Here is a 24,655-nt window from a genome sequence, read left to right as displayed (position 1 = left end):
CTCTCCCCCCTCTCTCTCTCCCTCTCTCTCTCCCCCCCCTCAGTCCTCAGGGTCTGCTGGCCGGGATGAACCGCTTCCTGTCGCTGCTGGAGATCACTTTCAGACGAGACCCCAACAACTTCAGGCCTCGCATCAACAAGGCCCACTCCATCAAGGTACACACACACACACACACACACACACACACACACACACACACACACACACACACACCTCTATCAAGGTACAAGACACACACACACACACACATCTCCATCAAGGTACACACACACACACACACACACACACACACACACACACACACACACACACACCTCTATCAAGGTACAAGACACACACACACACACACATCTCCATCAAGGTACACACACACACACACACACACACACACACACACACACACACACACACACACACACACACACACACCTCCATCAAGGTACAACACAACACGTTATATCTATACGACGTATTTATTTAGGAGTCGACACACAAACAGGGCGAATTCAAAGGTTCACAGATCACTGCTCTTTACTGACCCCTGCTGGTGACTGGAGGAACTACAACAACCATGCAGACACCAGATCAATCTAGCTCAGTTCCTTTCTCATCTACTCTCCCCTCCTTTCCTTCCTCGCCTTTATTTCCCTCACTGTTACCACAAACGTCTGTCTCTCCTCCTTCCTTACTCCCTGACCTTTCCTCACCTTGTACCCTCTCTCCTCCTTCCTCTCTTAAACATCAGCTGTCCGTCTCTTTTGACCCTTCCTCTCTTTGTGTCCTTGTTATTCTCTCTGAGCACCAACAGGATGTGATGGTTCCTGTAAAGCTCACATGCTTTTATATTTAAATAAACCTAACTTCTCTCTCTCTCTCTCTCTCTCTCTCTCTCTCTCAGGACACCGAGCAGAAGAAGAGCGGAAACTACTTCTTCCTGGACGACTAACACCACTTCCTGCGTGACCGAATAAAAGCCGTTAAATCTCACCAACATGTACAACCAAGGCTTCGTTAAATAAATATATCACAAGAAACTTTAAAGATTTAAAACCCAACCCATCGGCCTTTTATTGTACCGAGGCTGCATTCAATAGCCAGCAATGTTATTAAACGCTTCAATAAGTGCATTGCATTCTGGGTCATGATGTGTTCACATTGTGGAGCATATTTTAATTCATGCATTTACAACAATAAACTGATGCTAACTCAGTGCTTCTCAAACAGGTGGGCCTTTTCAAGCCCCACCTGTTCCTCATCGCTCCAATAAAATGGTAGGCCAAGCTTAAAATTGTCAAATGTATCGTTCTATAGCAGGGGTCTCCAACCTTTTTTAGGATGAGAGCTACTTAAAAAAAATAAAACAAGTCGTGAGCTACTTTTACTCCTCTTTTTTTTGTTTTTTGCTGTGTATATATTTAGCACATTTTAACATTATGATATGCTGACCTTTAACCTTCGTTTGCTCTTTGGGTCTGTGGGACCCCTTTTCAGTGTTTACTAAAAGAACATGTATGCAATTAAATTATTTTAACCTGTTTTATTTGGGGGTGGACCTCACCTCCCCTAGGGGGGTCCGGGGGCATGCACCCCCGGGAAGATGTTTTTTTAAATGTTGAAGTGAAATGCATCAATCTGGAGCACTTTGAGCACAGCATGAATTGATGGAAACAGCTCTCAACACTCAGATGAAAGAGAGCTGTATACTTTTCAATAATCCAAACATCTTTAGAATATGATCACAACCAATAACAAATCATTTAAACTGGTTTATTCTTATCTCATGTTACCTAGTTAGCATTCTTTCTTTTTATTTATGCATATTTTACTAATCATTCCCCTTTTAAACTGTTATTTTTTTTTTTACTGTCCTACAGTACACATTGGAATGATTTCTTACTTTATTTTTTACAACTAGGCTATATTAAATAGATAAACACATTGCTTTTCTTCCCGACTGCAACGCTGTTGTGTGTGTGTGTGAGAGATTTTTACACATGTCTGTAAATTATTTTGGTTTCAGATGTGTGTGTGAGAGCAGGCTCGGATTGGCCATCGGGAGATTCGGGACTTTTCCCGGTGGCCCGCTGCCGTCGGTGGGCTGCTGCTGTCGGTGGGCTGCTGCTGCCGTTGGCATAGGCGTGGACTTTCACAGCGCCGCTGCGCTGGTACCGCATCCGCCGCCGCAAACACCCACTGTTGCGAGGCTCCGGCGCTGTGAAAGTCCACCGCCATTGCGAGTCTCCGGCTGTAACAGTCCACTACCGCCCGCAAGGACCCAGGTTCGAAGGCCTGAGGTCCGAAAAATGTATTTAAAAAAAAAAAAAATTAAATTTTTTTTTTTTTTTTTTATAAAGTCTCCTGTTCATTGCGTCCATTCGCGACCCACCTATCACATCTCTGCGCCCCACCAGTGGGGCGCGCCCCACACTTTGAGAAACACTGTGCTAACTGATCCAAGACCTGTTTCCATCTTCACTTACTACTCATACTGCATAACATATCTTCCCTGTACTTAAACACCTGATGGTTTTAAAGGGGACCTATCATGCAAAGTGCACTTTTTGATGTCTCTTATACATAAACATGTGTCCCCGGTGTGTCAGGGAACTCACGCAGCATCAGAAAATAAAACCCTCTCTCTTTTCCTCCGTACCCACATCTCTAAAAACGGGGGAACAACGGAGCTGATCCAGGTTTGTGTCCGATATGACGTAATATCTGAAATGTTGGCGGGCTTTACACCCACGGGCCAATCGGAAACAATGAGATGCATATTTTGGACGTAATATGGTCTTTGTTTACATTAGCATCGCTAACACTCAGAGCTAACCTGTACTGGAGAGCATGGGTGTTTCTCAATCTCGAGTAAAGCTGCTTCCGAGCCACTATTTCAAGCATACTACGTCATCGAGTGCCGCCGAAGTACTGTTCCAATCTCCAGTATACTTGGAAATCTACCGAGCCCGGCGTACTCCGTTTGGAGAAATATCGAGGCTGCACATGAGTAGACTCCGCGGTCTTAAAATCCCCACAATGCTTTGCGCACGGACCAATTTCCCCAAATCTGTGGCGGAAGATGTAAGGCGGGGCCTCTCATATGATGCACACTTGCACACTTGCTAGCGTGTTCCACACTTCGTTTTCCGAATGCCAGGAAGTATTCTTGACTCGCTTCTGAAGCAAGATGCTCGGCAGACATGTGCTACCAAGCAAGCGTACTCGCGATTGAGAAACACCCAGTGATTGAACACTTTGTAATAATACCTGTCTCTACTGTGAAACTCACACTGCCTCAACAAACGCGTGTTTCCAGTTCAATCTGCACCTTAGTCTCTAACTGTCTGTTCATATCTCACTGAAAGCTGAAACTCCTAATGTATGAAAGAAGTGAAACATGTAAAGGTTTGAGTGGAGTATTAATCAGTAGATCAAAGTTGAATTCACTTCTAAAATCTCTGCTATTAATGAATATAGGAGTCAATGGGGCCGTTGGTTGGTACTCCTGTTACTGCGAGGCTCACAGCTCTGCATGTGTACGTCCCTTTGATTCCACAGATACATTGTTGGAAAGAGGACACCTTTTATACGTTCTTCAGTAAAATGATGTACAAAGAGTAACAAATGTGGAAGTTAGTTTTTATATTATTTATTGTCTTTATTTACTTTTTATATTATTTTATTGTTATTAATAGTTTATTTCCTAATTAATATCAAATTAAAATAATATTATAAAAAATACATTACATTTGTATTAAATATGTATTTAACAGGGACAGTTTACATAAATAAAAAATATCTGATAGGGTTTTTTTTTCTAGAATCCCTGCGAATATCCAACCATCCTTTTACAGTTTGCATCAACATATAAATACACCAAGAATTAAAATATTGATTTGTATTATTATAACCAGAAACGCTGCACGGCTGAAGGAGGCAGCGATCAGTCTGTGTCCGGTGAGGAGCGTGCACGAGGCGGGCACACACACCTTTGTAGACCCGTATGCATACATCGTCCAACAAAAATAGCAAAGTAACATTAGAATTTAACTCAAAATGAATATGTAGATACATTACATATTATTTAGCTGATGCTTTTTTCCAAAGCGACTTCCAATAAGTGCAAAAACCATAAAGAATCAAACTCCAAAAACAAGGAAGGAGCAGATATATTCACTTCAAGCAACAACATACCATAGGAAGAGCTGGTGAAATGCTATTTTCATCACAAAAACATGTCTCTTGAAGATAAGCAATATACAAAAACCCTGCTCTGCTCTGCTCTGAGAGAGACTCTTTACAAACCACATTTTGGATAACGGAGGGAAAAGAAAGTAACGTTTTTCTACCCCTGTTCCTATTAACATATATTTACATAACTTCAGCTGCAATTCAGCTGCACTTGAATTTCTTGCACTCCACCTAACTAGATTTAATGCAAACATTCATTTCTTCCTACAAAGCATCTTTTCTTCTAACGTAGAAGAAATAGAATGTCATATGTACGATCAGCACGGATAAATTCAGTCAAGGATCAATTAGTTAAAACATGGTGGATAAATCTGAATCATTTCCAGTGATCTTTTAAAGTGTCTTTCAAGTTTGTGTAGTGCTCACAGAATGTAATGTGATTACAGCAAACAGTGAATACATCAATAAACACTACGTATTACGCTTTGTGGTTCTTTTCATAATAGCTTCTGCATACAAATATACATTCTTCCATCATCAGTAGTTTTCTGACAGTTAAATCAGAAGATGATGAGAACCTTGGACTTTTCTTGTTCATTTGAAGAGGGTTTCAGATTATTTGGGTTAGATTCTCTAAAGAACTCATCGTCTGTACATCCTCATTGATGTATATTTTCCAATAAGGAGATTTAGTGAGGAAAACTTTGAGGACAAAGACAGCAGCAAAGAGAAACAGTAGAAATGCTGTAACTGGCAGTCCAACATAGATCCAGATGTCTCTCCAGCTCTCTGGAAGTGGACTCTCTGTTGGTCTCTGAGTTTGGAGCTCAGCAGCAGCTGTGGAAAATACACAGTTAGTAACATCATGTTGACATGGAGAAAACCTCTTTCAGACTGAATACAACCATCACCTGCATCAGAGGTTGCATAGAGAGGTGCAGTGACGCGTCCTAAAACCCGGAAGTAAGCTGCGCATGGGTACCTTCCAGTTTCCTGGGATTTCTCCATAGGATTTTGGAAAATAATAAATCATAAATCTATCGATCATAAATCAAATCGACAGATTTATGATCGATAGATTTCTGATTAGAAAAATATAAAAGTAGGGTAGACATGTGGAGATTATCCGACTGAACAAAACGTGCATTTATCAAACAGGCTCGTTTTCCACAGATCTTATTTCCAGCTATTTTCCTAAATCCTCTGGAGAAATCCTGTTGCTTTTTGTCGAGGGAACTGGAAGGTACCAATGCGCAGCTTCCTTCCTGGTTTTAGGACGCGTCACTGCAGCTCTCTATTGACTTTGCATCTTTCTTACCATTAGACTAGAGCTACTAGAGTCTGCACATTAAAGAAGTGAAGTTTTACAGTAAATGCAGCACTGAGGTTACTCACCAGTGACGTTGAGCCAGCATCTCCTAGAGTTAGTCCCATCAGGTGTGACGAGTATGTCACACCCATAAAACCCAGAGTCACTGGTCCTGAATCTGGAGACATGAAGTGTGAGGCGTCCTTCTGTGAGGACGTCTTTGTCCCACTGGACTCGTCCTGCAAACTCTGGATCCTGAGACTCTGGGGATTCAACACCTCCAAGGAGATGAAACAGGACGTAGGTTCTGGTCTCAGCAAACAGGAAACAGATGGTAGAGATGGATCTGAGGGAAGTGTCTCTTCTGGTGCTGAAGGTCCACTCCAGGGTGATGTTCTGGTTCTCCTCTGCCTGATAGGAAGTCTGAGTCACATTCACTACAAATGTTCCTGTGGAGGAGACACAGAGGGACTCTTTAAACTGCAGCTATGTTTCTGTGGAGGAGACACAGAGGGACTCTTTAAACTGCAGCTATGTTCCTGTGGAGGAGACACAGAGGGACTCTTTAAACTGCAGCTATGTTCCTGTGGAGGAGACACAGAGGGACTCTTTAAACTGCAGCTATGTTTCTGTGGAGGAGACACAGAGGGACTCTTTAAACTGCAGCTATGTTTCTGTGGAGGAGACACAGAGGGACTCTTTAAACTGCAGCTATGTTCCTGTGGAGGAGACACAGAGGGACTCTTTAAACTGCAGCTATGTTCCTGTGGAGGAGACACAGAGGGACTCTTTAAACTGCAGCTATGTTTCTGTGGAGGAGACACAGAGGGACTCTTTAAACTGCAGCTATGTTTCTGTGGAGGAGACACAGAGGGACTCTTTAAACTGCAGCTATGTTCCTGTGGAGGAGACACAGAGGGACTCTTTAAACTGCAGCTATGTTTCTGTGGAGGAGACACAGAGGGACTCTTTAAACTGCAGCTATGTTCCTGTGGAGGAGACACAGAGGGACTCTTTAAAATGCAGCTATGTTTCTGTGGAGGAGACACAGAGGGACTCTTTAAACTGCAGCTATGTTCTTGTGGAGGAAACACAGAGGGACTCTTTAAACTGCAGCTATGTTCCTGTGGAGGAGACACAGAGGGACTCTTTAAACTGCAGCTATGTTCCTGTGGAGGAGACACAGAGGGACTCTTTAAACTGCAGCTATGTTTCTGTGGAGGAGACACAGAGGGACTCTTTAAACTGCAGCTATGTTCTTGTGGAGGAAACACAGAGGGACTCTTTAAACTGCAGCTATGTTCCTGTGGAGGAGACACAGAGGGACTCTTTAAACTGCAGCTATGTTCCTGTGGAGGAGACACAGAGGGACTCTTTAAACTGCAGCTATGTTCTTGTGGAGGAAACACAGAGGGACTCTTTAAACTGCAGCTATGTTCCTGTGGAGGAGACACAGAGGGACTCTTTAAACTGCAGCTATGTTCCTGTGGAGGAGACACAGAGGGACTCTTTAAACTCTAGCTATGTTTTTGTGGAGGAGACACAGAGGGACTCTTTAAACTGCAGCTATGTTCCTGTGGAGGAGACACAGAGGGACTCTTTAAACTGCAGCTATGTTCCTGTGGAGGAGACACAGAGGGACTCTTTAAACTGCAGCTATGTTCCTGTGGAGGAGATACAGAGGGACTCTTTAAACTGCAGCTCTGTTGCTGTGGAGGAGACACAGAGGGACTCTTTAAACTGCAGCTATGTTCCTGTGGAGGAGACACAGAGGGACTCTTTAAACTGCAGCTATGTTTTTGTGGAGGAGACACAGAGGGACTCTTTAAACTGCAGCTATGTTCCTGTGGAGGAGACACAGAGGGACTCTTTAAACTGCAGCTATGTTCCTGTGGAGGAGACACAGAGGGACTCTTTAAACTGCAGCTATGTTCCTGTGGAGGAGATACAGAGGGACTCTTTAAACTGCAGCTATGTTGCTGTGGAGGAGACACAGAGGGACTCTTTAAACTGCAGCTATGTTCCTGTGGAGCAGACACAGGGGGACTCTTTAAACTGCAGCTATGTTCCTGTGGAGACACAGAGGGACTCTTTAAACTGCAGCTATGTTGCTGTGGAGGAAACACAGAGGGACTCTTTAAACTGCAGCTATGTTGCTGTGGAGGAGACACAGAGGGACTCTTTATACTGCAGCTATGTTGCTGTGGAGGAGACACAGAGGGACTCTTTAAACTGCAGCTATGTTCTTGTGGAGGAAACACAGAGGAACTCTTTAAACTGCAGCTATGTTCTTGTGGAGGAAACACAGAGGGACTCTTTAAACTGCAGCTATGTTCCTGTGGAGACACAGAGGGACTCTTTAAACTGCAGCTATGTTGCTGTGGAGGAAACACAGAGGGACTCTTTAAACTGCAGCTATGTTGCTGTGGAGGAGACACAGAGGGACTCTTTATACTGCAGCTATGTTGCTGTGGAGGAGACACAGAGGGACTCTTTAAACTGCAGCTATGTTCTTGTGGAGGAAACACAGAGGAACTCTTTAAACTGCAGCTATGTTCCTGTGGAGGAAACACAGAGGGACTCTTTAAACTGCAGCTATGTTCCTGTGGAGGAGACACAGGGGGACTCTTTAAACTGCAGCTATGTTCCTGTGGAGGAGACACAGGGGGACTCTTTAAACTGCAGCTATGTTCTTGTGGAGGAAACACAGAGGAACTCTTTAAACTGCAGCTATGTTCCTGTGGAGGAAACACAGAGGGACTCTTTAAACTGCAGCTATGTTCCTGTGGAGGAGACACAGGGGGACTCTTTAAACTGCAGCTATGTTCCTGTGGAGGAGACACAGAGGTACTCTTTAAACTGCAGCTATGTTTACTGAGAACAGCTTTAAAGAGACAAACTAACCAGAGACACAGGAGGTGAGGAAGATGAGCTGCAGGAGGATGAAGATCATCTTCTCCCTGTGAGAGGACACACACATCAAGGGTCAGAGGTCAGACTGTAACATATTATCACGGTATAATCTACAGTGATGGGTTTCTACCACAAGATGGTGCCAGTAGTTAATGGTGAGATATCATGTATTCTGGCTCCATCTTGTGGCAGAAACCCATCACTGCAGCTTAGACCGTTTTTATTTCCTAATCTCAAAACTGCTTGAGGAAGGGAAGAGGTGAGTTTAATTAAATCCATCAGCAGCTGTTTGCTTCAGTTAGTATGTTTGGTTCCACACGTCAACAGGTAACAACACAGCATTTCACTTGAATTATTACAAAAAATATGAATTTTTTTATTTTGTTGCATTCAAATTATTTAAAAAATCTGGAGGACAATAGATATTCATTACATCAATTTTAACTGATTTTAATATTTACTCACCACCAGCAGGTAGCAACAGAGGCTAATTGTATGTAACAGCCTGAACAAATACTAGAACAATATGCATCCAAAACATATTAACAAAGTTTAAAAAAGAACCGGTGTTGTTTTTGGTTTTTCGGAAAACCAAAAAACCGACGTTATTCAGTTTTTAAACCAAAACGGGAAAACAGATAAATCAACGTTTTGGTTTTGTTTGTATGATTTACGGATAATCAATGAATGCTGGGAAAACGAGGAGAAGGCGCATTATTAAATATAATGTGGATATCTGGCGCCACCTAGTGACAGACATATGTTACTGTTCCTGGTGTCAGTCCTCTGTGTACTAAGTAATGTGGTAAAGACAGACTGTATGTTTTCTAATGTGTGTGTGTGTGTGTGTGTGTGTGTGTGTGTGTGTGTGTGTGTGTGTGTGCGTGTGTGTGTGTGTGTGTGTGTGTGTGTGTGTGTGTGTGTGTGTGTGTGTGTGTGTGTGTGTGTGTGTGTGTGTGTGTGTGTGTGTGTGTGTGTGTGTGTGTGTGTGTGTGTGTGTGTGTGTGTTTTCAGAAGATATTATGATAGTGTCGTTCGTTCCGGTACACTCCGACAGCATTTAGCACTACATCGAGATTAAGATGAAACTAATTTACTTTGGGAACAGCCGCATGCCGGTGTCGGACAGACACAAACACACCGAACACACAGAGCTGAGCAGAGCAGAGCACATACACACACACACATCATGCGCCTTGGTGACTGACTGGACATCTCCTTCATAAAACTAATAAAAGGGGGAGTAATCGGGCAGTGTGTAGAGGTGTGTAGAGATGTGTGTAGAGATGTGTGTGTGTCCCGCTGCCTCCTGATGCTGCAGCCATGTCATGAAGGAGGGTTTCCTTCTATAAAACAGCTGCGGGCAGCAGATACCGTGAGAGTCCCGGACATTAATTCATAGATCAAGGCAGACTGGTTTACTCTCCTGTTTTGCCAATCCGGTGCTTAAACAAATAGCTCCTCTACACCCCTGGCCGACATGTCCTTAAAATGAAGTCCGAGTTTGAAATATATCTCAAATAATGTATGCACCACCCCACATAAACATAACAGTCTGCAATCAAACGGTTGTCTCCTGTGCGCTCCTCTTCCTTTATTTTTTTATTTTGTTGCGATCAAATTATTTAAAAAATCTGGAGGACAATAGATATTCATTACATTACATGTAATGTGTTAGACGCTTTTATCCAAAGCATTCAGGCTGCAACAACTGGACTAGAGATGCCTGTGGTTAACTCTCTTATATTGCATGGCTGTCCACAAAGAGGTGCACAGGACTTTCACCGTTATACATTTCAAAAATATACTTGGTGACCTGGGACGACGTATTCCCTGAATATATAAATGTATAACAGTATTTCATGTTAAATAAACAATCTCTTGTGTTATACATTGAGAAAAGGCACCTCTGTCAGTGTCTACTAAATATGCACACTCTGAGAATAACAAATCTTCCTAAAACAATTAAGGATGATAGATTTGAAAACTATGAAACCAAGTTAGAGAAAATGAACTGGCTGTGTGGACCATGAAGAAGATGTAAATGTGCTCCATTTAATATAATGTAACCATCTTTGTGTACATTTTTTCAGGGGTTACTGCTCCCGCAGACTGCGCCGCCTGCGCAAGACTCTTGGCTTCAAGATGGGCAACCGACACAAGTTTGTTGGGAAGAAAATAACTGTTGAAATGATTTCTGACAGCAGGTGAGTACATTCAGTACTGTGGACAATACCCACAGGTGAAGTGTCTCAGGGACACAACGACATGCTGACTGCAGTGGGACTCGAACTTGCTCTCCCCTGATTCGAAGTTCAGCACACTATCCCACTGAGCCAAAGCCATTGGATATTCCTATTTTATGTGACATCACATGTCTGTTGAATTGTGTTTTTACTGAGTGAACCCACCACATTATAATCCAGTAACACTATTTCTGATCCTCACATTATAATCAATATAACCTTAATAAAAAATAAAGACATTCATCTGTTACCTTTTTGAGTCTTCAGTGCATTACAATCCAAACAGAGAGACGAGAGACGTGTCCTGTCTTTGTGTCTGAAGTCTTCAGCGCTGCAGCAGTACAGGTGCAGGTGCTGAGGTGAATAATGTGCTGACAGACAGTTTGCAGGTCTGTTCTCTGATGCCCCTTTCACACCGCGGCGCCGCTGCGGTGTGAACAGGAAGAGGAGCAGGTTTCCTGTTCACACCGCAGCTGCGGTGTGAACAGGAAACCTGCTCCTCTTCCTGTATGTGTCTCTGGTTAGTTTACTCCTTTAGACACAATTCAACTTTATTGAAATACTTTAATTAAATAAAAGTTCAATGTTTATTCTCAATAATTCAACTTCAAAAGCGCCAAAAAGGTTTTTTATGATACATTCTTTTTAAATATCCTAAATGTAAAAGATTTAAATTATACTCCACAATTTTACTTTTCTCTCAACGTGCTTAATAAAAAAATAACAGTTGTCCTCTTCTTTGTTTTCCCTTATAGCCGCAATACTCATCTGTACCTTCATTTCCCAGCATGCAGCTCTGTTATAAATAAGAACTCACTGTTACTGGTTAGTTCCAGTTTGTCTCTTTAAATCTGTGTCTCCTCCACAGGAACATGGCTGCAGTTTAAACTTTAAACTGTAGCTATGTTCCTGTGGAGGAGACACAGAGGGACTCTTTAAACTGTAAAGAGTCCCTCTGTGTCTCCTCCACAGGAACATAGCTGCAGTTTAAAGAGTCCCTCTGTGTCTCCTCCACAGGAACATAGCTGCAGTTTAAAGAGTCCCTCTGTGTCTCCTCCACAGGAACATAGCTGCAGTTTAAAGAGTCCCTCTGTGTCTGCTCCACAGAAACATAGCTGCAGTTTAAAGAGTCCCTCTGTGTCTCCTCCACAGGAACATTTGTAGTGAATGTGACTCAGACTTCCTATCAGGCAGAGGAGAACCAGAACATCACGCTGGAGTGGACCTTCAGCACCAGAACAGAAACTTCACTCAGATCCATTTCTATCATCTGTGAGATGTTTGCTGAGACCAGACCCCACGTCCTGTTTCATCTCCATGGAGGTGTTGAATCCCCAGAGTCTCAGGATCCACAGTTTTCAGGACGAGTCCAGTGGGACAAAGACGTCCTCACAGAAGGACGCCTCACACTTCATGTCTCCAGACTCAGGACCAATGACTCTGGGTTTTATGTGTGTGACATACTCGTCAGACTTGATGGGAGTAACTCTAGGAGATGCTGGCTCAACGTCACTGGTGAGTAACCCCCATTCATTTTTGTTATAATGTTAAACTCTCAGGGTGTACGAGAACCTGAGAAATGTTCTAGAATTTTCTTTATCAGGGAAATGTCTTTGAAACAGTTTTGTTTGGTGTTTTCACAGCAGCGACACATTGGACCAAACCTGAGACTCCCAACACAGGAAGACGGGGAAGGATTGGCCTCTACTCAGCGTTAGCACTGGTTTCTGTTCTACTTGCTCTGTGTGGCTGTGTGCTTCTCAACTTCAGACGACAACCAGCCAGTGAAGAAGGTTCAGACTCAGAGACAGGTAACAGTTCAGCAGGTGGACCAACAGAAACAGTTTGACACTGTCTGTTACATTAATACTCATCTAAAGACATTTGCACACTCCTGCACAATACTGACTCTTTAGATCTCCAGCGCTCTGACACTTTACTTCAGGTATACTGTACATCTTATCTCTCTTTCGTTGAGAGATAAACTAAAATGACCAAATGTGATTTCTGAGAGAATCTGTACCAACCAAAATCTTTCTAATGTGATTTATTTATAGGCTGGAATCTCTGCTGCATTCTGACACATATTTAACAAATACTGCACCTCCTTTGATTTGGATAAGTCCATATTGCTGTTTTGTTGGATTGTTCAGCCTTAGCCTACATATGTATGTTTGTATAACGCTGTAGCTGTGAGGTCTAGAATCTATTCACAGCATTTGTTACGTTATTTTATCATTTACTGTAATCTTTCCTATCGGAGTTGCTCTCGGTCTCCGTTACGTTGCTTCAGTCCTGATGAAATATTTGTTCTGTTTTTTTGCACTTTGTATTGAAGTTAGACACTGTGACATGTTTTGCATAGTAAATATGTGAAGTTGTAGAAGAATGAGACAAAGAAATGTTGTTTTTAATAAGCTTTATTGGACGTCTGCAGGCAGACCTACCTGATGTTGTTTTCATTCTGAATGCCTATTTGTTTATTGTGAGATGTTTGAAAGCCATGTTGTTTTGTACAGTTAAAAATAAATCTTTTAAATATACAGAGTGGTGTAATGTAACTTAGAACATATACTCAAGTACTGTACTTAAGTAAGAAATGTAGGTACTTGTACTTTGAGTATTTTCACATTATGCTATTTTATACTTTTACTCCACTACATCAGGCTCGAGAACAAATCGAATGGGGGGGGCAATCATTTACCACGGGGGTCACACACTGCCGTCAACAACCACAACACAAATACCAAGGCAACTTCCATTTCAGAACATGCTGTGAAGTCTCTGGTCTTTCACACACAGCCTGTAATGGTTTGTGTTTAGTAATCCAGCAGACCATGCAGAATCAATGAGAGCAGCAGCTACAACATATGTACATTTATTTTATTTAATCAGGAAAAAACATGACAGGATTCCTCAAAATGAACTTACATTCTCACTGGATATACAAGTAAAAAACATTTTAAACATCACATTACATTTATGAAGGATTTATTTATCATTTATTTCAGATCTGTCGATGTTTCTGCTGATGCTTCTCTGTTGTTGTCGTTCTGCACCTGTCCACCAGGTGTCCTCATTTCACATCCTGCAGTGGAGACAGTGATTGAACACTTTGTAATAATACCTGTCTCTACTGTGAAACTCACACTGCCTCAACAAACACGTGTTTCCAGTTCAATCTGCACCTTAGTCTCTATCTGTCTGTTCATATCTCACTTAAAGCTGAAACTCCTAATGTATGAAAGAAGTGAAACATGTAAAGGTTTGAGTGGAGTATTAATCAGTAGATCAAAGTTGAGTTCATTTCTGAAATCTCTGCTATTAATGAATATAGGAGTCAATGGGGCCGTTGGTTGGTACTCCTGTTACTGCGAGGCTCACAGCTCTGCATGTGTACGTCCCTTTGATTCCACAGATACATTGTTGGAGAGAGGACACTTTTTTATACGTTCTTCAGTAAAATGAAGTACAAAGAGTAACAAATGTGGAAGTTAGAGCAAATTAAAAATAAATGTTTAAGGTTATTTTCCAACCGCTCCACTCTGAACATTCAGCGCAATACACACCAATGTTAAAATCTGAAATGTGGCCTTTTTACTAAGAGTCAAACCCAGCTGAATATTTTGAGAAGCTTTAATGGGATTTGAATATTGATTAAAAGTCAGAAGGTATGAAAGATGTGGAACGTTTTGAAGCCTGAATGGAGTTTCTAACTGAATGTATGAATGAGTAAATGAAAGTCTAAAATGCATCAAAAACGGTGAAATCGAGTCAGATTCGAACATTCCGTCCATTCATCTCAATGGGAACATTTACCGCCAAATGTTGAATATTTCTGAATTTTATGAAAGGTTTGAATTCGAAAAGTAGTGAATGTTTAGATGTTTGAATGAAGTCTTACATTGAAAAATATAGGAGGATTAATGACTAGAAAAGCTTTCTATATTATGGGATGTGGTCTTTAGTACCACCACAGAAAAATAAATGTTCTCAAAATAATGGAAACAAAAACAGTTTTTTATTTGATACAGAACGGGTTGTAACAGATTGAACAGTGGGGCTGAAATCCAAGTTAACTTTTCATATTTAAACCTTTAGTTTAAAAAGGAACTCAAACTTGAGTTTTACAGTTTTCTGACGGACAATAAATAACGTGTTGCAGATCTGAAGTCAACAGCCTCCTTACAGTAGGCGGGCGTGCACGAGGCGGGCGTGCACAAGGCGGGCGTGCACGTGTGGACTTTTGGGGTCCACACACACACACACACACACACACACACTCACACACACACACACACACACACACACACACACACACACACACACTCACACACACACACACACACACACACACACACACACACACACACACACACACACACACACACACACACTCACACACACACACACACACACACACACACACACACACACACACACACACACACACACACACACACTCACAGTAATACATCTTCCAACTAAAATAGCAAAGTCACATTAGTATTTTAACTAGAAATGTATTAAATATTATTTAGCTGATGCTTTTTTCCAAAGCGACTTCCAATAAGTGCAAAAACCATAAAGAATCAAACTCCAAACAACAAGGAAAGAGCAGATATATTCACTTCAAACAACAACATACCATAGGAAGAGCTGGTGAATCAGATACAAGGCCTACATTAAATCAACAAGTGCTTAGTTGTTATTTTTTGGTTTTAACAATCACATTCAGTCAGAAAATACAAAAACATGTCTCTTGAAGATAAGCAATACAAAAACCCTGCTCTGCTCTGCTCTGAGAGAGACTCTTTACAAACCACATTTTAGATAACGGAGGGAAAAGAAAGTAACGTTTTTCTACACCTGTTCCCACATTAACATATATTTACATAACTTCAGCTGCACTTGAATTTCTTGCACTCCACCTAACTAGATTTAATGCAAACATTCATTTCTTCCTACAAAGCATCTTTCAACATAGAAGAAATAAAATGTCATAAGTGTTAAAAATATACAATCAGCACGGATAAATCCAATCAAGGATCAATTAGTTAAAACATGGTGGATCTGAATCATTTCCAGTGATCTTTGAAAGTGTCTTTCAAGTGTGTGTAGTGCTCACAGAATGTAATGTGATTACAGCAAACAGTGAATACATCAATAAACACTACGTATCATGCTTTGGGTTTCTCTTCATAATAGCTTCTGCATACAAATATATATTATTCATCATCAGTAGTTTTCTGACAGTTATCTTAGACGATCTTTGACTGGAATTGTACTGGGAGTAGATTTGTAAATTGCGACTCCTATACTCCAACCCACAAGCTGACATCCTAACAAATGGACTTGTGTCATCTCCCGTTAAACTCAAGCGAGGAACAAGGCAGTCCCCTCTCTCCTCTCCTATTCACACCGGCCATTGAGCCACTAGCGATGGCAATCCGTAAACACGCCATTATAACGGGAATACATATAATAAGGTGTAGAACACAGAATAGCTTTGTACGCGGATGATGTTATTTTGTTCTGCTCCAGTCCAAATCAAACACTGCCTGCTTCACTTGATCTGATCAGTACTTTTGGCATCTTTTCAGGCTACAAAATAAACAACAACAAATCAATAATATTGTTTCTGTCAGAGGCTCAGTCCTCCAGTTCTGACCACTTGTGGTGTCAGAACTAGGAGTGATCTATCTGGGTGTAAACATCAACCCAATTATTAACGACATGATGCCAGCTAATTACAACCAGCTCTCAGATGCAGTTATACAGTCGATCAATAGATGGATTCAATGACCCATCTCATTGATTGGACGCATCAACGTTCTCAAAATGACAATTTAACCCCAAACCTTTTCCAATCGATTCCACTTTCCCCACCATCTTCCTTTTTTAAACTGTTAAAGAAAACGTTTTCAAACTTCATTTGGAATAATAAACGTCCAGGACTTAGGACTTACTGAAGGCTCTCTTTGTTATATTTGCCATACGATAGAGGTGGACTACAATTACAGAGTCTCACCTGGTATTATTGGGCGGCTCAAATTAGGGCGGGACTGTTTTATTTAGTGAAGGACCCCCCTCCTGCATGGGTCACAATAAATCCCTGTCCCTTGCTGTGCCCATAACCCTTTATATTTACTCAGCAGATAAAAGAAAGTGAATTAAACAGACAAGGAACCCCTTGCTCAAAAACACGATGGTGGTTTGTCTCAGTGTTCTGACACACTCTGGTGAGATACAGAATCTATCCCAATTCTCACACATGTTTGGTAATGATGGGTTTCGGCCAGGCGGGGCAGATCCAGGCTCTAACATCTGGGCTACCAAAGGTATTGCTAAGGTGTCTGACATTTATAAAGAAGCTACGTTTATGTCATTTGAAGAGCTCAGAACCACATGTGGAATTCCTGCAAAGCACTTTTTCAAATATCTCAGACTCCCGAGTTTTATAAGGTCCTGCCAGGGCGGCTTAGAACTTCCCCCTCTGTCCACTTTAGAAAACATCACTTTGAAACATCAAGAAGCCAGGGGTCAAGTATCCTTATTATACAATCTGTTTGCAAATGAATGTAAAGAATCCTCAAACAATATCTTGCAGGCCTGGAAATTGGACTTCAAACTAAATATAACAGGAGGAATGGTCAAAGGCTTGCTCCTTGGCTCAAACTCAAACAACGAACACACTGTAGTGCCGAGAGATAGGAGTCGGAGGCGGTGCATCGAAGGTGAAAAGTGGTGCTTTAATGAGCAGCAGAAAACCACATGTTGTCGGGTCCGGGAAGAGAAGAGAAGAGAAAGCGAAAGGGAGGGCAGGCCACGTCAACAACATATGTGTCCGTGCGGAAACAATACCCCCAACCTGTAGTTCCATGAGTGAATTATGTAACCTAGTTAATTAGTGATCACTACAACACACTCTAAATGACTACGGTATGAATGGCTAACCAGACGGTACATTACTCCGGCTAGGTTGCACCACTTTGATCCTAATATTCCTGATACATGCATTACATGTAACAACCTGAAGGGGTCGCTCTTCCACTGTACAGTATGTGGGAGTGCCCACAAACACTCTCCTTTTGGAAAAGGGTGTTCGAGCTGTGGTTATTGGTAAAGAGGTACCTCTTGATCCTAAATTGTGTATCCTGAATTTAAACCCTCATGACTTTGTAACTTCCAAGAATGTAAGCTTTCTGCTCAATGCTTGCTTTGTGGAGGCTAAACGGTGCGCAGCTCGCACATGGAAGGAACCATCAACCTGTGGACTTTCTCAACGGCTGAAAGGGAGGACTTTCTACCTTGCTCTTGAAAGGATACGTGTTTTCCTTCAAAACAAACTAGCTGGAAAACCTTGTAGGACTTCCTGGAGCATACTGGTCTACAACATGATGGAGGATGAGGACACTTGAATATCATTTGGGCTGTGTTTCTATTTTCTATTCTTCTTACTTTCTTTTTCTGTTTTGTTAGTTTTGCTGATAGTATGTCAAGTCTGTCTTGTTTATTAAGTGTCATGTCTATGCATAAAAAATAATAAAGAGACGTATTAAAAGTAAAAAACTATTAAAAATAATTAAACAAAGAGAAAAATAAAAAAAAGGAGAATACAATATTTTTGAATAAAAAGAAACATATAAGTCCATTGCATATAAATTAAAAAAAAAAGAAATAAGAGAAAGAATTAAAGAAAACAGTGTCCCTGTAACGTAGATCCAGATGTTTCCCTCTCTCACTTCTTGTGGACTCTCTGTTGGTCTCTGAGTTTGGAGCTCAGCAGCAGCTGTGGAAAATACACAGTTTAGTAACATCATGTTGACATGGAGAAAACCTCTTTCAGACTATTCTGTATCAGATATTTTAATGACCTGCATGTTTATTTACCATTTCACATAGAGCTACCATCTGCATATTTAAAATGTTTTAATTTAAATACTCACCAGTCACATTCAGCCAGCATCTCCTAGAGTTACTCCCATCAGGTCTGACGAATATGTCACAAACATAAAACCCAGAGTCACTGGTCCTGAGTCTGGAGACATGAAGTGTGAGGCGTCCTTCTGTGAGGACGTCTTTGTCCCACTGGACTCGTCCTGAAAACTCTGGATCCTGAGACTCTGGGGATTCAACACCTTCATTTAGATTAAACAGGAAGTAGGGTCTGCTCTCAGTAAACATCTTACAGAGAGTAGAGATGGATCTGAGTGAAGTTTCTCTTCTGGTGCTGAAGGTCCACTCCAGGGTGATGTTCTGGTTCTCCTCTGCCTGATAGGAAGTCTGAGTCACATTCACTACAAATGTTCCTGTGGAGGAGACACAGAGGGACTCTTTAAACTGCAGCTATGTTCCTGTGGAGGAGACACAGAGGGACTCTTTAAACTGCAGCTATGTTACTGTGGAGGAGACACATAGGGACTCTTTAAACTGCAGCTATGTTCCTGTGGAGGAGACACAGAGGGACTCTTTAAACTGACGCTATGTTTCTGTGCTGCTTTACTGAGAATAGCTTGAACCTGTCTCTGATTGGCTGAAACACCAAACAGATCATTGCAGCATTACCCATAATCCCCTCTGTTTCAGCCCTGTTTCTAAAGTGCTGATTCTCTGTCTGTTACTTTAGATGAAAATAAGGAGCCCCTCCCCACGCCCCTCTGAGAGAGATTTGGTTAAAAAGAACTCTTCAGCCGCGTTCACACCAAGTACTTTGCCGTACTTAGTTCCCAGCACTTAGTACTCAGCTCTTAGTACCACCATGGAACTTAGTACAGATCGCGTTCACACCGGAATAAGTCCCTGAGGGAAGATTACGCAAATGAGCCGCTGACGTCACTTCTTCTTCTTCTGCTTTGGGTTTACTGGCAGGCCGCAAACAACTTCACGGTGTATACTGCCACCCGGAGTCCCCGGTAAATCGCCAATTAAATCGCCAGAACGCCGACAACTCCTCATCTCCACCGCTCGCATGTTTTTTTTTGTGTTGCCATAAGTTATTCTCTCTCCGTTGGTGCGCTGGGTTAATGCTAATGCTAATAATGCTAATGCCAGCAAATACAATGGCGGCTTCACAAAAGTTTTCAGAGTTGTACGGGGCGTGGTTTGCAATTCGCCAATCAGAAATTGGTACTTTTTTCTCCCCAGGATAGTACCACCTCTCTAGCAGGCACTACAAATGGGGTAAAAGTTCTCGGAATTAAGTTCTCTTTTTGGTGTGAACGCAAAATTCCAGGCACTAACGGAACTAAACGGGAAAAGTACGGGTAAAAGTACTCCGGTGTGAAAGCACCTAACGGTGCTCTAGGAGGAGATTCAGGTGATAAGCGGGGGGGTTACCTTGGTTGCTGATTGGCTAATGGTTACACAAGCCAAAAAATCGCTATGACATCATAAAGTGGCCAAAATCTGATCAGCTCATTTTCAGACAGGTTTTTAAAAGAGAGAGAATCTTTGTTCCTGAAACTTTCAGAGTCTCTTTCCACAGAGTGGACACATGTTGATGTAGAAGAGACATGAACAAGTGGACTTTGCATAATAGGTGACCTTTAAAGAGACAAACTAACCAGAGACACAGGAGGTGAGGAAGAGGAGCAGCGGGAGGATGAAGAGCATCTTCTCGCTGTGAGAGGACACACACATCAAGGGTCAGAGGTCAGACTTTAACATTTATAGTTTAATAATAACGGTCTAAGCTGCAGTAATGGCTTTCTGCCACGAGATGGTGCCAGTAGTTAATGATGAGATCTCATGTGTTCTGGCTCCATCTTGTGGCAGAAACCCATCACTGCAGCTTAGACCGTTTTTATTTCCTAATCTCAAAGCTGCTTGTGGAAGGGAAGAGGTGAGTTTAATTTAAAAATCCATCAGCAGCTTGAATTTGTTTTATTTTGTTGCATTCAAATGATTTAGAAAATGTGGAGGATAACACCAGATATCCCAATTTATGTTAAAGGGCCCATGTCATGCTTTTCTGGTTATTAACCGCACAAGAAATGTCGCAGCAGCTCGCAGCAACGAGCCTCGCAACGTCCCGACCAATCAGAGCAGAGGGGGGGGGGGGGGAGTGAATACACATACTTTACAGAGATGCTGTTTGAGAAACCAATGTAAGTTTGGAAAATTGCACAATATAAATCTATTCTAGTAGACCTCAACAATGGAATTATGATCAGTAGAAATAGCCATGACATGGGACCTTTAAATCACATGTCTGTTGAATTGTGTTTTTACTGAGTGAACCGACAACATTATAATCCAGTAACACTTTGTCTGATCCTCACAATGTAATCTGATTTAATCATAATGAAAAAAGACATGCCTACAGTATGTTACCTTTTTGAGTCTTCAGTCCAGTAAAATCCAAACGGAGACAAGAGACGTGTCCTGTCTTTGTGTCTGAAGTCTTCAGAGCTGCAGGAGTACAGGTGGAGGTGCTGAGGTGATGTACCCAGTCCTCTTTACAGGAAGTGTTTCAACAGCACGTCAACAGCAATCTGAGGAGTGTTTAGCACACGCCCTCTGTTCATTTATCAGAGTGAATCATGTGGTTGCAGACTTACAGGAGAGATACGGGTGGTCTCGTGGTTTGTCCACACAGTATTCACTGATACATGTCTGATATGTGTATGTAATGTAAAGCGCTTTGAGCATTTGGAAAAGCGCTCTAATAAATGTAATGAATTATTATTATTATTATGATCAGACAGGAATAGTTTCAGTTTGATACAGTTATGGTTTGTCATATCTCTGATAACCATCATTGTCCTGTCAATAGTGCGCTGGTCTTCGGATGAGGGGAGATCATGGGGGCACTGGTTCAATCCCAGCTGCAGTCAGCATGTCGTTGTGTTCCTGGGCAAGACACTTATTTATTAGGTTTGCAACGGTTTATTTTGGTATTGGTCAGTGTTTGTAATATTATAATTGATCCATTTATCATTGTGTGATCCATATGGGTTAGTGGAGCTTTGATTATTCAGATCACAATGTTGTGCACGTTCAAATGAGCTGATCATTGCTCTTCACCTGCTGACCCACGACTGCACCTCCACCCACAGCTGCAACACAATGGACTTTGACTTTGATGATCGTTATCGGATGAAAATGACTTCGTAAACGGTTGGCTGCCTGCCATCCAGCTTTCACATTTGTCAAGATAAGCCAATGGTTAGATCCCAAATAGAATAGAATAGAATATATGTTTGTTGTCATCATACAAAGCACAACGACATTTCTTTGGCAACTCTCACTGCCTACAGAAAGGCCAATCAAAACAAGGGAGAGGTGATTTTTAACCTTTGAACAACTACTCAAGTTTCACAGGTGTAATTGTTCCTTAGTGCCTCTAAAGGGAGAGTCAGAACTACACTTTCATATTTTAAACATTTGGAAACTTTTAAATTGTTTAAGTTAAATGTGTGAGTTAAGAAGCTTCCTGAAGTGAAAGTTCTTTAACTCTGAACTAAAATCTGAGTTGTATTCTTCTCTGTATGTAGCATTCATCATATGTGCCCCTTCCTTCCTCTCACTAAAGTGCAGTTGGCATGTTTCATATAAATAAATACACTTGCTCACTTTGACTATGGTTTATGTTTTAGTAATCCAGCAGACCATGCAGAAGCAGGTGAACCAATGAGAGGAGCAGCTATAAAATATATACATTTATTTGTATTTAATCAGGAAAAAACAGACAGGATTCCTCAAATTGTACTTAACTTCTCACTGGAATATATTTAAATTAAATATATAAGTAAAAAACTATTAAAATGTCCCAGATCAAATCATTCTGTGTGATCATCAGAGACTAACGAGGTTTAAATCATCTCAGCTGGAAACAGGAAGAGCTGAGGGCCAGTAAAGAGCGCCCCCTGTTGCATTTATCAAGAACAACACTGTAAATATTAAATATCAGTAACACCAGTATCCTCACTGATTAAAGTTTTCCCCTATCGTTTTTTTCTCATATTTCCAACATACTAAAGTGTCTCTCTAGGTCGTCCTCAGACGAGCCCTCCATCGTCGCTTCCAGTCATCCCGGTTCTCCGTATAGGATTTGGGATGACTTTGTTCTTCATGGCTGATTGAGGACTGGGGGGCGCAACTCCTCTGAGTCCTGGTTTTAGTTCAGAGTGCCCTTCTCCTAGATGGGTTGCCTTCTATGAGCCCCATCTGCCCGGGGAGCAGTGTAGGGAACGGTGCCTTGCTCAGGGACACCTCGGTAGCACTTGGTCTTGACGGGACTTGAACTGGTGACCTTCCAGTTGCCAAGCCAACTCCCTATGGACTTCGCCACCACCGCCCACCAAACTAAACTAAAGTGTAGTTTGTCGAGAACATGATAGAAAACGACAGTCTGACGACGAAGCAAAAGCCTATATTTATTTAGCGGGTGGACCAACACTGGAAAAAGTCAAGGTTCAGTTTGTTGAGGATACAAACAGACGAACTGTAAACACATTTCTAGTCCAACAAATATCCGTGCTTACAGCAAATGATAGTTTAAAACAACTGCTACTTTTCTTAAGAAACAAGGAGACAACACTACAAACTTTTAATCATTTATTTAACCGCATAGAAAAATCCAGCACAGACAACAGCCTTTTGTTCGATACGTCAGTGCTTCTGAAACTGAAGAAAGACAGACGATAAAAAGCAGCAAACGTAAGGCACTAAATCTCTACTGAGTGTTTAGAATTGATCATGAGAAAGAAAAATAAACCCAAAAACAAGACAAATACACATATGGAAACCCGCATCAACGAGACAAACGGACGATTAAAACAACATTTAAAGAAAGTCCGCAGAGCTTGTATTTGTCCGACTCTTCTAACCCGAGTCCTGAGGGATTTGATGAGGCCTTTTAAAGCTTTTCTCTTTGCTTTCAGCAGAAGTGCAACGCTAAACTTGGTTTATGCTTTTAGCTGAAGTATTGTTTAATGTCTTACATTCTTTTTAAAGTTGTACGAGGCACTATAACAGATAGTAATCAGCCATTTGTAGAAAGATAAAGCTGTGAAGCTATAACAAAAAGAGGGTTAGCTTAGCACAAAGACTGGGAACAGCTAGCCTTAAAAGAAAAAGGAGAATATCCAGAGTACTGTCGTCCGATTGGCTGACAACTAGTAATGTCTATTCAAGCCCCGCCCCCCTGTGGGAGGAGCTAAACAGAACATCGTCAAACCCCGCCTCCGCCACGCATCGTTATCTAGCTTAGCACTAAGACTGGAAACAGTTGGAAACAGCTAGCAAGGCTCAGAAGAAAAAAAAAGAAAAAAAAGAAAAGAAGAATTTCCAGTGTCCTGTCCTCTGATAGGCTGAGAACTAGTGTCCTGTCCTCTGATAGGCTGAGAACTAGTGTCCTGTCTCACGGCCAACAATCCTTATCTAACTTAGCTTAGCACAAAGACTTGAAACAGGTGGAAACAGCTAGCATGGCTCTGAAAAGACGGGGGAAAAAGAATGTCCAGTGTCCTGTCCTCTGATTGGCTGAGAACTATTGTTGGCCCCGCCCCATGTGGGAGGGGCCATACTGAATATAGTCATACCCCGCCCCCCCAACGCCTCCTTGTCTCCGTCGTTGCCCCCCCCTCCATGAATCATGGCCCCCCCTCCCTGAATCATGGCCCCCCCTCCCTGAGTCATGGCCCCCCCCTCCCTCTCCCCCCTCTCCAACTTCTCTCTCGCCCCCTGTGGTTTAAGGTCTGGGGTTTAAATGCCGCCTCCTCCCATTGGTCCTCGGTGCTGCAGCCAACCGACAGAGACTCCGCCATGGCAGCGGTCGTCGGGCGTCCACCGGACCCCATGACTCCATAGGGCCACTTCCTGTTGCCGTGGTAACTGCGGGGCGTGTTGCCGTTGTCCCCGGTGACAGTCGTCTTGGAGATGTCAAAGTGCGACGGAGAGCCAGAGTTTCTGGAGCTGTCGGGGTTCAGGAGCAACGTCATCTGAGAGGAGGATTACAATGTTATAAATACTAGCAAAACAAATGTAACTACTA

General features: G+C 42.0%; 2 protein-coding genes and 1 long non-coding RNA gene across 3 annotated transcripts; 1 reads left to right on the top strand and 2 right to left on the bottom strand.

Annotated features, from left to right (window-relative positions):
• Positions 1-43: 43 nt before the first annotated feature.
• LOC117469792 (ATP-binding cassette sub-family E member 1-like) lies at positions 44-1,209 on the top strand (the record flags this gene model as incomplete). Its single annotated transcript, XM_034114227.1, is given in 2 exon segments — positions 44-155; positions 899-1,209. Coding segments are annotated over 2 exon segments (160 nt in total), but the record flags the coding sequence as incomplete, so codon positions are not given.
• Positions 1,210-3,796: 2,587 nt separating this feature from the next.
• Positions 3,797-11,021, bottom strand: LOC117469795. Its single transcript, XM_034114230.1, has 4 exons — positions 10,908-11,021; positions 8,402-8,457; positions 5,584-5,946; positions 3,797-5,025 (listed from the first exon to the last, which is right to left on the bottom strand). Exons 2-4 carry the CDS (start codon positions 8,448-8,450, stop codon positions 4,799-4,801), a joined length of 639 nt encoding a protein of 212 aa, XP_033970121.1. The 5' UTR covers positions 8,451-8,457; positions 10,908-11,021; the 3' UTR covers positions 3,797-4,798.
• Positions 11,022-18,252: 7,231 nt separating this feature from the next.
• On the bottom strand, positions 18,253-21,069 carry LOC117469796. Its single transcript, XR_004554616.1, has 4 exons — positions 20,992-21,069; positions 20,223-20,278; positions 18,606-18,968; positions 18,253-18,448 (listed from the first exon to the last, which is right to left on the bottom strand). It is a non-coding gene; the product is annotated as an uncharacterized LOC117469796 (long non-coding RNA).
• Positions 21,070-24,655: the final 3,586 nt, after the last annotated feature.

This window comes from Trematomus bernacchii, unplaced genomic scaffold (genome assembly GCF_902827165.1).
Source record: "Trematomus bernacchii unplaced genomic scaffold, fTreBer1.1, whole genome shotgun sequence".
Taxonomy (NCBI): domain Eukaryota; kingdom Metazoa; phylum Chordata; class Actinopteri; order Perciformes; family Nototheniidae; genus Trematomus; species Trematomus bernacchii.
The sequence above is the reverse complement of the archived record's forward strand: the minus strand, read 5'-3'. Positions and strand labels throughout refer to the sequence as shown.

Coding starts and splice junctions, on each gene's coding strand:
- LOC117469795 (XM_034114230.1), bottom strand. CDS start 8,450: ATGATCTTCATCCTCCTGCAGCTCATCTTCCTCACCTCCTGTGTCTCT. Junction 5,947..8,401: donor CCTCACCTCCTGTGTCTCTG/GTTAGTTTGTCT, acceptor TCTCCTCCACAG/GAACATTTGTAGTGAATGTG. Junction 5,026..5,583: donor ATGCTGGCTCAACGTCACTG/GTGAGTAACCTC, acceptor TATTTTCCACAG/CTGCTGCTGAGCTCCAAACT.